The sequence below is a fragment of the Anopheles gambiae genome, chromosome 2 (assembly GCF_943734735.2).
Source record: "Anopheles gambiae chromosome 2, idAnoGambNW_F1_1, whole genome shotgun sequence".
NCBI lineage: Eukaryota > Metazoa > Arthropoda > Insecta > Diptera > Culicidae > Anopheles > Anopheles gambiae.
This window is the reverse complement of record NC_064601.1, coordinates 10,305,337-10,318,960: the sequence shown is the minus strand read 5'-3', so window position 1 is coordinate 10,318,960 and position 13,624 is coordinate 10,305,337. Positions and strand designations below refer to the sequence as shown.

The window sequence follows — 13,624 nt, the reverse complement described above, 5'->3', positions numbered from 1 at the left end:
AATGTGTGGTTTAAAGGTCTGAAAATCCATCTGCTACCCTTATCATTTGTTCATCACTGAAGGTTTCTTCGGCCATGTTTATCTCTACGCGTCGGATTTTCGCTGGTAGAAAAAAAAACACACACACACTAAAATTAATATAAATACCATCCCCGAAATATCTTGCCAGCTCAGCCTTATTTTTAGCCTGACGCGCAAAAAAACAAAAAAAAACCCTCAACCAAAACTACCCATCTAATAAACTAATAAGTTTCTCCCTTTCGGCTGTTAGGCGTTTACATAGTGCGTACACCCGTCATGAATCAATTCATGCGTTCGTCATACTTACTACCCGTACAACCCGATGCGCCGTACGCACCAGAGCCTGCGCGTGTTCATTTAGCCGCTTCCCAATCCGCCTAGCCATTGACCTATGGCTCAGAACAATGTGATTCCGATTCGTCGTCGTCGTCGACTGCTCATCCGCGATTAGGGCGAAAAACAAAACCAACAGCAAAAGCAACAAAAACCTAAAAAACAGGTTCTCACGAAACACGCATACCACGGCACCGCAGTCGGAGCGATAGGCATCATACGCTATAGGCACTGCTGCGTCTAAAGCACACGCGATGATCAGAGACTGTGTAACCTTGGTTACGACCGGGCTGCTGCTGTGCGAATCGTTCCCCTTGTGCGAAATGTAACCAAACAACAGCAAAGCACCTTTCGCACAAAAACAAAACAAATTTCTACTACTCATTTTGGAACCGAAAACTTCGTCCAAACAAATGATTCGCAAACGAAAGTGGCCTCTGTGTGCAGTGCTTTGTGTGGCTGTGGTACTACTTGCCGCGGGCGCAAACGGTGAGTGTAGCAAGCAAACGCATCCCCACTGTGCTGGGGATTCCCGGGTTCAACTCATTCTAACCTCCCCCCCGAACGAATGCTCCGCAAGCAGCAGCGTCATCGTACAGGCGCGATCGTCGAAAAGTGTGCAATTACTACGAGTGGAAGTGTGCGAGCGGCCAGTGCATCGAGTCGCACCAGCAGTGCGATGGCGTGATCGACTGCAAGGACGGATCGGACGAAACGTCCGCCAGCTGTGCGTTCATCCGGTGCCCCAGCTACGCCTTCCGCTGCCAGTACGGGGCGTGCGTGGACGGCAATGCCCTGTGCAATGGGGTACGGGAGTGTGCCGACCACTCGGACGAGCATGCCCACTGTCCGGGCAACAGTGGCACCATACTGGCGGCCCACGGGAACTGCTCGTAAGTGTGACTGGGTGCCAAAGTGCGAAATCTTCCCGCAAACTAACACTCCGAATGCCACTCCTTCTCTCTCCAGCAATACCGAGTTTTCCTGCCGCTCGAGCGAATGCATCCCGGCGGATCAGGTGTGCGACGGGCAGGAGGACTGCCCGGACGGGACGGACGAAACGCAGCCGCTCTGCAGCCTCGTGTTCTGTCCCTCGTTTTCGTTCCGCTGCAGCTACGGGGCGTGCATCGGCGGCTACTCCAAGTGTGACGGTGTGGTCGACTGCCGCGACGGGTCGGACGAGGATGAGCTGCTGTGTGGGCGACCGTTCCCCTCGACAACGCCACGCCCCGTGACGACGGCGCCGACTTCCTCGACGACGACCACATCGACCACAACGGTGGCGCCGGTGGTGAAGGTGACAGGACCGCCGGGATCGTGCGTCGTGCCAAGCGCTCCCCCGAATGGACGGTTCGTGCTGGACGAAACGGCCCAAACTGTGCCGATACTGGCGGGAGAGTTTATCGAAAACTACAACTCGGTGCATGTGGTGTGCGGGGACAAGTACACGCTGAAGGGTGCGGCCACCATCGTCTGTCTCGATGGCGAGTGGCTGGAACCGTTCCCGGTGTGCGAGAGTGAGTAGGCGTGCTTTGGAACTTCTTCTTCACTATCTAATCGTGCAATCCTTCGATTCCAGAATACTGTTCCGAAATTCCCATCAACGGCATCACGATCGAACCGTTCTGCGAGTACCAGCGGCGCCAGATCACCTGCAAGCGGCCCCTACCGCCGACGACGCGCGTCCGGATCGGGTGCCGCGTCGGCTACCAGAAACCGCTCGAGCCCGTCAACGAAACGCTCAGCTGCGTGGACGGCTCGTGGGACGGTCCGGTGTTTCGCTGCGAGCCGGTCTGCGGCACACCGACGCCCGACGCGGAAGCGTACATCATCGGCGGCCGGAACGTGTCCATCGCCGAGGTGCCGTGGCATATGGCGATCTACAAAAACCTGCACGACGACACGCTGGACGATCTGCGGTCGCCCGACTGGCAGTACGTGTGCGGCGGCTCCATCCTCACCGAGCGGCTGGTCGTGACCGCCGCCCACTGCTTCTGGGCCACGGAAGGGTTCTTCGACAAGCGCTTCTTCCGGCTGGCGGCGGGCAAGTATCGGCGCGACATTGCCGCCATCGAGGCGCTCCCGGCGCAGTACTTCCACATCCACGAGATACTGACGCAGCCCCAGTACCAGGACTTTTCCGGCTACTACAATCTCGACATTGCGATCGTGGTGCTGAACGGGTTCATCTCCTTCCGCACCTACATCCGGCCGATCTGTCTCGAGCGGAATCTGCGCACGGAGAGCGAGAAGCGCATCCGGCCGGCCAGCGTTGGGCGGGTGGCCGGTTGGGGGTTTACCACGTCCACCGGGAACCTGAGCAGCGTGCTGAAGGTGATCGACATCGCGACGGTGGACTACGTGACGTGCAGGGAGTTTTCGCCCGTCGCTTACCGGCCCTTTCTGACGGGGGATAAGTTCTGTGCCGGCAGTCCCCGGACCGGGACGAGCGTGTGCCAGGGCGATAGTGGCGGGGGCTTTGCGCTGGGTAAGGAGGAGCCGGGTGGGGGCGATACGGTGTACTACCTGTACGGGCTGGTCAGCTCGGCGCCGCGGGCAGCGGACGGTGGGTGCGACAACAACAAGTACGTCGCGTTTACCGAGGTGCAAAACTACATTCCAATGATACTGGACGCGGAAAGTCGGTATCCCGTGATATAATGGGGAGAGTGGGGGGGAGAAAGGGAGAGAAAGTGATTAAAACCGCCCCCAAGGAGAAAAACTCATTTCGTTGGCGTTCGATCTTTATTTTTGTTTTGTTCTTCCTGGTCGTGAGCGACACTTACATGTGAGGAGATTTAATTATACTTTTCTTCTTGTTTTTTTTTTTTGCTTTTTTGTTTGAGAATCGAGAGCGAGCAAAAACCGTTTTCATTTCGTTTCACCTACCACTTGCATCACCACGGTGGGTGTCACCTTTCTTGTCTTTTTTTATATATTGCGTTGCCAAATAAACGGCACCGCTTAATGCTTCCGCTCCTTCACAATGCACCTACTAACGAGCAAATCACAAAAGCTTGAGGAAAAAAATAATCACCTACCATTTTGCCATTTTCTTATGAGTTAGATGTTCTTTTAAATTGTTCATCAAGCGCGCACGCAATACCTAGACACTCATAGAAAAGCATTTGATTTTTGCTGGACCACATTAAACGCTGCCCCATCCATGGATTGTACGGTTTTTTTTTTGTGATTTATGTTTCCCATTTTAGTGAAAAGAAATCGTTTAAATTTCTATCTCTCTCTCTCTCTCAAACACACACACACAAGCACACGCAAATAAATGCAACCTGGAATGATTTGTCTTTGTAACACGGATTGCTCGTCGGCAAGAAAAGAAAAACAGCAAAGACTGCAAATGGATTGAAACGTGTGCGCAAAATCAATACAACACGATCGCCCGCCACGATCGCAGCGCTAACGTAACATGAGGCATATTGTTTTACTTCCTTGGAAAACGTCGCGTTATATAATAAAGCGGAAAGTTTGTAATAATAGTTACAATATTCGTCCGTCCTCTTCCCCTCACTTGCTTTGCCATGCAATAAATATACCACAGCGTTTTTGGAATTGGTTGTTTGCTTCTAACCGGACACTGGCTAATAATAATGATCGTACTGGACACTACGAGGCGATGATGCGAATGAACTTTGTAGCTAGCAGATGACGGCGCAATCGGGAATGATTATGTTGAGGGAATGGTTAGCGAACAGCTTCTTCTTCTTCCTTTTCTTCTTCCAGGCAGTGCGTGTTTGGTTAGTATCCGGACAGGTCCGCAAACGTTAGGTCCAGTTCGGCAGCGATTGCTTTGTACTTTGATTTCTCTTTGTTCAGATCATCTGCAAGTAGAGAAGTTCGGAACGAAATAGTGTGTGTATGTTAGTAAAGGTTGGTCGGGAGTTAATTGCTCAAAATGCGCAAATGTTTGAGTGAAGTCGAATAAACAGGATCAGCAAAGCGCCAACTGTCAGTGCGCATCAATTTGAATGTGTTGTACGATTTGCATACTAACAGGCGTTTACTGTGGAATCGTTTTAGAGATTTCGTTTTAGAACTTTGTGTTTCCTTTCGAATGTTAAAACGCATAATTGATGACGATAACGAAATAGTTGATTCTCACACATAACATTCTGTCATACAGTATCATTAACAAATTACAAATTTCAGGCTTGATTCATCGGTATTGGCAAACTAATCTCTGGCGCCTGAAGTTATACAATGGTTTGTGCATTTTTTAAACATTATTTTATGTGACATTTTGTGTTACGACACTTAAACTATTTAATGGATATTGTACCATTGTACATTTAGGGCCGAAAATGATAACTACAGAATAGAAAAATTATGCAACCAATAGAGAAAAATAATATTACCTACGTAAATGTAACCAATCTAAATGCAGTTTTCTTTCTAAGTATTAGAAACTACCTTATAAAGTACATACTTACAAAACAGAAAATTCCTAATGAAATGTTCAACCAAAATCATAACAAAACAAAGAGAGAAACACAAAACACAGGTATCGTACACATAATAATCATATATTTTTATCAATGGATACACTCTAAACAAATAAACATCGCTGCCCAATTTTATTATAAAATAAGAAGTGAAACAAAACCAAAAAAGAGAAGCAAAATTGCATGATTTTGTTTACTGCGAAGAGAAAGAAAAAAATAACAATCAGCTACCAACCAACAAGGCAAACCAAACAAACATAGAGAAATGAAACAAACAGAAAAAAAACTCAAAACACGTGCCTTCCTCCAATCGAGTCATACCGTTTGTCGTAGCAGCTCTTTTCGTATAAGTACTCTTAGCTCTTTATTTTATTGGATTTCTCTCAGCGGTTTTACCTTTTTCTTTTCATTTTTTTTACAATAAAACATATCATAATACATCGAAATAAAGAAGATGTTCTTTGTGTGTAGGTGTGGGGGGTGTGGGTGAGATGATGTTGACTTTCTTCACCGTATTTGTTTAGCATTGGCTATTATTTGAAAACTTTGTTGTTCTTCTTTTTATTCTCTTTCTCGGGACGAAAACAGTGTTCCATTGCATTCCCGAATCGATCAATCTGCCACGCTGGCACCTACCGCACACCAAACCGGCAGCCACTACCGTTGGGGAAACGCTTCCGAATTGCTTTAATGTTGGATGATTTACTTTCTCGCATTTGGGTCTGTCTGTTCACAAACACAAACGGAAACGGCGATGATAACAAACGGTGGCGAATATATTGTACTCTTCACCTCCAGCGAAGCGGCATCCATCGCATCCTCATCGACCGGGAAAACACCGGAAACGGTAGAACACACGCGCCGTTCGCTTCTCTCTCTTTCTCTCTCACACACTCTTTCTTGTAATCGGAAACAGGGCACAAACAACAGCAAAGAATGATCGTAGCACGTGCAAGGCAAGCAAAACACCACCATCGCTCCACGCACTGGTCGCGTGGGGCGGCGTGCGGAGTGTTTTCCAGTTTATCGGTCATCGTTCTCTCGCCCCTTATTCTCAGCAAATCATCCGGCAGCAGCAATAGCAGCTTCTGGTGGTGGTGGTGGTGGTGGTGTGGTGGTAGTAGCTGATCGAGGTTTCAAGAATCCAGCGAACGTTTCCTTCCTCTGCTCTTCTTCTTCTGCTCGTTTCACGCTGGTCGCGGTTGATGTTAGTTCCCGCACCATCGTCGGTGGCTTCATCCCTTCTCCGCGGCAACCACCATCAGCCAGCCGGTGGTAATGGCGATGATGACGATGGGGACACGCCGACGGTACAGCCATCGGTGGAAGCCGCGCACAGGAAGGAAGGAAGCTTTACATCGGGACGGGGACGGCTTATTCCTTGAGGATGAGCTCGACGAAGGCGGTGTCGAGATCGTCTCCAATTTCCCTGTACTTCTCCTTCTCCATGACGAGTTCGTCTGCAGGAGCGGAGTGTTGTTCGGCCAAGGTTGATCGGATAGTAGTGACAGGATGGGACGATGTGAGGTTGTGATAGTAGTGACACAAACACACACAGATACACGTCGACGAAAGAAACAGAAATCGGAAATTCGGAACATAAGAATCAATGGTATCAAATGGATCTAGTTAGCAGCGGCGATGATCGTGTCGGGTGGGAGCCATCCCAATGTATGTGTTGTTGCTATGTTACCTAGCCTAGTGGCAAGCGAGACAGCTTTCACACACACACACACTCATTGGCGCTTTGGGGTGTTATCAGCAAGAGCGGTTACAGTGGCGGCAAAAAAGAGAGCTTTTCAAACACGCGCATCCGATTGCAATCGGGCCGTGGTTCGTTCAGTATCCCAATCGGCCTGTTGTGGGGTCTTTTGCTCCCTATCCGGTGGTCAGTGTGCGATAGTTGGATACAGCTTTTTTTTAATCGGTTTATTGTTACTGGTTTATAATAAAAAAAATCTCGCGCATGTATTGTGCTTTCAAAAGAAAAGTAGCAAAAACAACAACAGCAAAAGATACAGAGGACAGGTTTTGTGGCGGGCGGACACACAAACACAAGCGCAAGGAGCGTACGGGTATTTTGGCATGGGGTGGGAGTTAAGCAAAAGCAGGAAGTGGTACCGGAAGAGCCAACTCAACAGCGGACCGGGAGTGGGGGGAAAGGGTTATCGGGCAGTCTTCTTCTTTACGAGGCTGGTGCTTCCGGTGCCGGTTCTGCCGCTGGGGGAGCCGCTTCCTCTGCTGGTGCCGCTGCTGCTTCCGGTGCTGGGGCAGCCGCCTCTCCTTCCGCCGCTGGAGCAGCCGGCGCCTCTCCTTCCGCTGCCGGGGCTGCTGCTTCCGCCGGTGGGGCGGCCGCATCCGCACCACCCTCGGCCGGTGCCTCCGCTGGGGCCGCTGCTTCCGGTGCGGGAGCCGCCTCAGCCGGTGCCACCTCCTTGGCCGGGGACGACTTTGGCGTCGTGCCGGTGGACGAGCGGACGTACGGCACCTCGGCCGCCTCCGGTGGGAAGTGCTTGCGCAGCTCGAACGGACTCGGCGTGCGGGCCTTGGTCGGGCCGGCCGGGGCGCCCTCGCCGCCCGCTGCCGCAGCCTCACCCTCGCCGCCGGCCGCGGCTGCCGCTTCCTCCTTCGGTGCTGGCGGTGGTGGTGGTGGCGTCGGCAGCTTCGGCGGTGGCGGAGGCGTCTTCGGCTTCGGGCGGCGCTCCGTCCAGATCGGGTCGATGCCGGGGATGAGATCGACGAACGCAAAGTCCAGATCGTCGCCGATTTCGGCGTACCGGAGCTTCTCGACGATCAGCTCGTCTGCACACACGCACGATGTTGTTGGCAGGCGGTTGGTTTGATGCGTGCGTAAGCGTAAAGGAGAGTTTTCGGGGGGGTGGAGGGAAGAAATAGCACGATAGGCGGGCCACACGACCACACAAACACGTGGCGCGGCAGTGACAGCAGAAGTGGATGGAGACGCCCAGTTTTTTATCGTTTTTTTTAATAAAGCAAAATAAGAAAATAAAAGCAAACACAACGTAAGCGAAAGTGCACAACAAAACATTCAAGAAAAGCGACAACAAATACAAATAATACAATCAAATTTAAAAAAAAACGCACACACACACACAAACTCGGCAAAACAAATAGCGGGTGGGTTTGTTTTCTCGATTTACGATAAAATAATATATTATAAACACTCAAATACAATAAAGGGTTCTCTCGATTTTTTTTGTTTTGTTTCTCCCACACATTGGACACACCTGCGGCGTTCCACTCGTGTGTATGTGTGTGAATGTGAATGTGGTGTTTGATTGTATATATGTGTGTTTGGGGTGTGTGTTGTGTCTTTATTCTGCAGATGTGTAACTCGGTGTTCGTTTGCCTCGAGCGACGATCGGCGTGTGTATGTGTGTTTAGACGAGGAGTTCAGTTGATTTTATGCTCCCGCGGGAACTTCGTCTTACAATCAACAACAATCGATCGAAAAAAAAATACATTCACAAACACACACACATACACATTTTCATATCTCTTCCTGTGTTCCGTAAGCTTATGATCTAAACTAGCATTGAAGTATAAGAAAATTGAAACTCCTAAAGGCACGTTTTAACGGTCTTTTGCTGTGGCATTGCGCTCATTCCTGGAATATTGTCTCTGCCGGAGACGGGGGGCGGCAATTTCGTCATGCTCCTGGTCACACAACCCCCACTTTTCACGCTCAACAAGCGATCAATTTTGCTCTCAAAAACAGGAAACCTAACATCCTAACAACGCGCTCGCGCCGCTTGTGGCTTGTTTCATCGTTTCGTTCGCGAGTGTTCATAATAAAAGTGTTGTTTGTTTGTGCCTTAGTTGCGCCTTAATTCATCTCTTCTGTCCTTTTCTATTCCCGGTAGGATGGTCCATTGGTAGCGCTTTGGACGATCGCTACCGGCGAGACCACCACCACTGGCGGACGCACGCCAAACATGCAAAACGCGAAAAACGTCGACGACTCCCCTTGCTGGGACGCGACGGTTTAACTCTAGTGTGTATTTCCGCGAGATCTTTCCGCTTTCGTGCGCGCACGTTGGTCGTTGGTGGCTCAAACGGTACTGTTAGGGTTTGATGGTTCGTATAAGCTAGAATAACATTACAAACAAGACGCGGTTAAGGGTGAATGAAATCAACCAACGTTGATGAACGTTGCCTGTTGTTGCTTGCTCGTTAATACACACACAACACGCACACACACACACACTGTACGATGGTGCGGATGTGGGAATTACAAAAAATGAACGACTTCTCCCCGTGTGTCCGTTTGCGTCTTTCACACCAATTCGACGTTAAAAGACACCACACGATGATGAGAGTCAACTTCCTTCTATACGGATGATATACGGTTACGTGAAAAGTGAACCAAACGAAAGACTAAATTCTTCGCCGGAAGTGAATAAAACCCAATCTAAAAACGGGATACACTCCTTGCAATGTCGGAGTGTACATAAAACGCTACCTTTTCTTCAACGGTGAAGGCTAAGTTTCCTCCCCCGTTCGTTTAAGCGTACGACACCACACAATCATGTTTCAAAACGGTGCAATTTTTTTCAAAAAAAAAGGTTTCAAAACACTTACTTTATTCCGGAATGCACTTAAACCGTTGGAATGTTTTCATCGATCTCGCTTCGTGCAAATTAAAAGAAGAAACCAGCACGCCACTAAAAAAATGCATCAAGTTCCATACTACTTCAATCAACACACAGCGGGGGGGAATGGTTTTCGAACCGGAAAACTTTTCTATGACGAGACGGTTTTAAATACGATCGCGAGTTTATGCTATCTAATATTTAAAAAAATGGGGGATTCTCTATTGCTCCTATCATTGTATTGACGTACGCTGTGGCACAGAGTATGTGTTTGTGTGTGTATGTCTGTCTGTAACCGCGTATATGCGTCGAACCATTTCGCTAAAATGCAACAAAAACAAAACTTAAAACAAGATATCGGGGAATGAATGATAAGTGGGGGAAGTACACGCGAACCCACACGCACGTGGACGTGACGGCGTTCTACAAAAAAAAACTGCTATTTCTGACACAACACGATTGCCAATATTCTATAAACAGATTGAAATTGATGCTTCTTTTTTTTGTACAATTGCATTGGACACCTTTTCAAATGTATGTACGTGTTTGTGTTTGTTTGAATTAAACGATTGCCTATTTTTATACCACTTTCAACCTATTTCCTACACTTGTTGTTGCACTTTTTGATTCCAAACCAATGATTTGTATGTTTTCTGTTATTGTGCTTCTACTATTACTGCTACTACTACTAGCATTTAGCATTCCTAATTCCTTCCTGTTTCAATCTCCGCCATCAGCCGATCGGCTTCAATCTCTACCAATGAATTACGCGGTAGCGTGGGGTGCCACACAAATGCGATGTGTTCTTGTGGAAGGTGGTGATAAAATTGATTCGTGCCGTGCCGTGCGTGTGGTTTGCTTAGGTTTTTGTTGTTGTTGCGTTTTTCGATTCCTGTGTGATGGTGAACATTGGCAGACACACATCGATATGCACAACACGCATTGCATTTTTCCGACGTGCCAAATACATAGTTGTTGATCCCCCAAGAGTACGGTTTTCCGGTTTAGCGATCATCGGTAAATATCCCGACACTCTCTTCTCTCACTATCTCTCACACTATCTCTCTGTCTTTTCTGCTTTCTTCAAATAATTATGCTCACTGCCCCAAACGCCTTACGTCGCCTTCGATTCAAACTACCTTTCCTCTCTCTCTCTCTCTCTTTCTTTCTGTTTCTCCAGGCAGCGCACAACCACTACTAGCCGCATTTGCCAGTGTGCAAGAAGGCCAGAGCCGCCTCTGATGCGCCTCTGATCTACATGTTCTGTATGTCGTGCAGGGTCGCTTCCATCTCCTCCTGAAGCATTTTGTTCTTGGCACGCTCGACCGTCAAATCGTCTGTGTGAGCGCGCGTGCACGTTGCGGTTGCACGAGCAGGTTTGATGTACAGGGGGGTTTATGCGTGTTGTTGTTGTTGTTGGTGGCGGTTGTGTTGATCAATGTCGGGAGCATGTTGAACAGGAGAGTTAGGCGCAACCACACGCACACGTAATGCCGGCGGTGGACGCAATTAATTGATTTTGGCAGGTGAGCGCGCCGGGCCGGCCAGGGGCGCAAAACAACATACAGCAGGCACAAAAATCGGGCAGCGGCATTATCGATTAGCAAAGGCATATATTTGGTTTGAGGCGCGCACACGCATCGCATTCAAAAAACGGGGTTAAACAAAAATGAACCAAAAAAGAAACGGAAAACGAAGAAAGAAAAAACACATCAAATTAAGTAAACAATAAAATAAATAGGAGGATTAATTAGGGGTAGGATGGTTTTGCTTGTGTGATGAAAGTCTGTATTTCACACTAAAGTAAAGAAAAGAAAACTAAGCTAAGTAAACGTTTTAATTTGCAAAGTTTGTAATTTAAGCTTCTCAATTGGAGGATCTTAGCACAAGAATGTTTTTCAAGTCCTGTTATTTTTCAGTGCTTCCGATCCTAGTTTATAGGAATAATTACACACTCTCACACACACATTTTACTAGCTGTTATTATTAAATTAATTAAAAAATAAATAAAAATACAACAACTTCGAGCAGTTTTGTTTAGCTATCAAAAAACATCACATCAAAAACGATATTATATTATACATAATTGCAATTAGTGTACTTGATGCTGTGATCGTATGGATCTCAACAGACCCGATCGAGCTTTATGAGTATTGACAATTTCTTTTTTTTTTCTTTTCGATGACTTCAATGAAAGCATTAACCACATTGGACACACGGACAAACTTACCTTCGAGTCTGTCGACCTCCTTCTGCAACTTCTGAACGGAACGTTCAGCGAATTCAGCGCGGGCCTCAGCCTACACATACAAGGCGACCAAGGCAAGCAGACGCATCCATTCGTGGTTGTCGAGCAACAAGATCGTTGTAAAATTGAAGAGAAAAGAAGTGATATATTAATATTTTTCCAATCGCAACGCGTTTTCAAAAACATCGCGAGAAAAAGCTGAAGGTGGTCTGTTCTGTATCGAGAAACTTTGATCACTATTCAACTTTTTCCCCTACATGTCTACAAATAAGCAGATAGAAAAACAACAACTATTCTAATATTGGCATGCATTTAAGATCTAAAATTCCTGTTCTGTTTCTTGGATTTGGAATTCGGTTGATTATAAAAGAACTTCTTTTTTTCTTGGGGTACGTTGCTAGCATTAGTAATAGAGCATACAGAGGGACGAGAGTCATTAAGATGGCCCTAGCTGCGCGCTCAAATATTGGCAGAAGCTTATCTGGTAGCTTTTGGGGGGAAGGTTACAATGTCATTGGTTATTTTGGTGTGGGACAGAGGAAGGCGGCCAAAAATCCGAAGGCGTTGGGAAAAGCGGCTCCCATAAAAGCTGGATATAACAGAACACAATAACACGCACACACACACACACGGGTTCGTTCGTAACACGGGTTTACACGGGTTTGAGTGTTAGGTAAACGGAAGAAAACCACCCCCTTACCTCACCGGTGCGCGCTTACACTTTTGGTTTTGGTCGTTATGTTGTTGGACGTTAGAGCCTAGTAGAAGTAGCAACCTTTTCCGCCAAAAAACCCTGACCTGACTCGAATATCAAACTTACAACACACACACACCCTAACCTAAAATACCGACGCATCCTGTTGATGCCTTCCTGCAACCTCTTAAGCTATGCCGTGTGTCGGCTGGTTAATAGAGACAAGTTGTTGCAATGTGATTACACTCTACAGTACACCTTGACTTTGAGGGGGAGCGAAAAGAAGACTGGATTAAGGGAAAAGCGAACCCCAACTACCCAAGACTGAATGAGGAAGCGGATCGATGAATTTTCTAGCGGGTCCACGAAGATCCGGATATCACACCACCTGATGAGAGCGCCGATTTTAGAGTAAGCATTCGCGAGGAGGCAAGTGAGACGAAACAGTCAACTCTTAGGGGGAGATGAAGAGAAGCGAACCGAGTCCGCGTAAAGCGATTGTCACCACCGTTGTAATAGAGATCGCGCAATGAAGAGAAAGAGAGAGACAATGGGTCCTTCGAGGGGACACGAACCGGGAACAGGGGAAACAAAAACTTACGTTGGTTAGCTTATCGTTCAGCTGATGGATCTTATCCTCAACGGAATCACGCGATGCCATTGCCTACAATAGCGCGCGAACATCACAATCGAATGGAATTGGAATGAAAAATGGAAGAATTAGATGAATGAGGGAACGGGATGACTAGCCCAGAAGGTGAGGATTTCTTTTTCTGATGTTGGTCGAATATTTCCCGGTCGTTGGTCAGTGTCGGTCACTGCTTTATCTCGGTCCTTCGAACCGGATAAAGCGCATCCAAAAGCTGTGGAGTTTACTGAAGACACCTAAAACCCGCTGCCCAACAACAGATTCCGTATCTTCCTCTCACTCGTTCTCTGCGGAACAACATCATAATCAGCGGACTTCGGGTGGTCTTTGGAAAAGGGGGAGAAAAACGGACACAGGGGAAGATGGAGACACGCACAAAGGGTGACACGTGGGACAAACATGGATGCGCGCGCGCACACACACACACACACATATACGCACATATACATGTCACTGCGAAAGCATTTGGAGCATTGGTGTAAATAGAGCAGGGCTTTTTGGCTTCCTCCTAGAAGCAGCAGCAGCAGGTTAGGCATATTTAACCTTTCTCGCTGTTGATAAAAAAGAACAACCTTTTTTTGGTATATGCAACACAGCATATGTTCT

General features: G+C 47.7%; 2 protein-coding genes across 51 annotated transcripts in view; one reads left to right on the top strand and one right to left on the bottom strand.

The window, feature by feature from the left end:
- Window positions 1–276: 276 nt before the first annotated feature.
- Window positions 277–3,080, top strand: LOC1281317 (modular serine protease). The gene is made up of 4 exons (XM_061649422.1): window positions 277–843; window positions 938–1,247; window positions 1,324–1,871; window positions 1,934–3,080. The coding sequence occupies exons 1-4, from the start codon at window positions 768–770 to the stop codon at window positions 3,013–3,015; spliced, it is 2,016 nt and encodes a 671-aa protein (XP_061505406.1). The 5' UTR covers window positions 277–767; the 3' UTR covers window positions 3,016–3,080.
- The window catches only part of LOC1281318 (tropomyosin-2), a 45,500-nt gene continuing 34,956 nt past the window's right edge, over window positions 3,081–13,624 (bottom strand). For 18 of the 50 annotated variants that reach the window (XM_061649398.1, XM_061649394.1, XM_061649397.1 and 15 more), the window contains 2 exons: window positions 11,658–11,727; window positions 6,219–7,616 (listed from right to left, as the gene is read on the bottom strand). In XM_061649398.1, the coding sequence (XP_061505382.1) occupies window positions 7,000–7,616; window positions 11,658–11,727 (687 nt within the window). In that variant the 3' untranslated portion in view covers window positions 6,219–6,999. Of the gene's footprint in view, window positions 4,194–5,115; window positions 7,617–7,957; window positions 10,765–11,657; window positions 11,728–12,970; window positions 13,034–13,624 lie in introns of those variants that run through there. The other 32 variants (XM_003435893.2, XM_061649411.1, XM_061649408.1 and 29 more) reach the window with 8 other exon arrangements.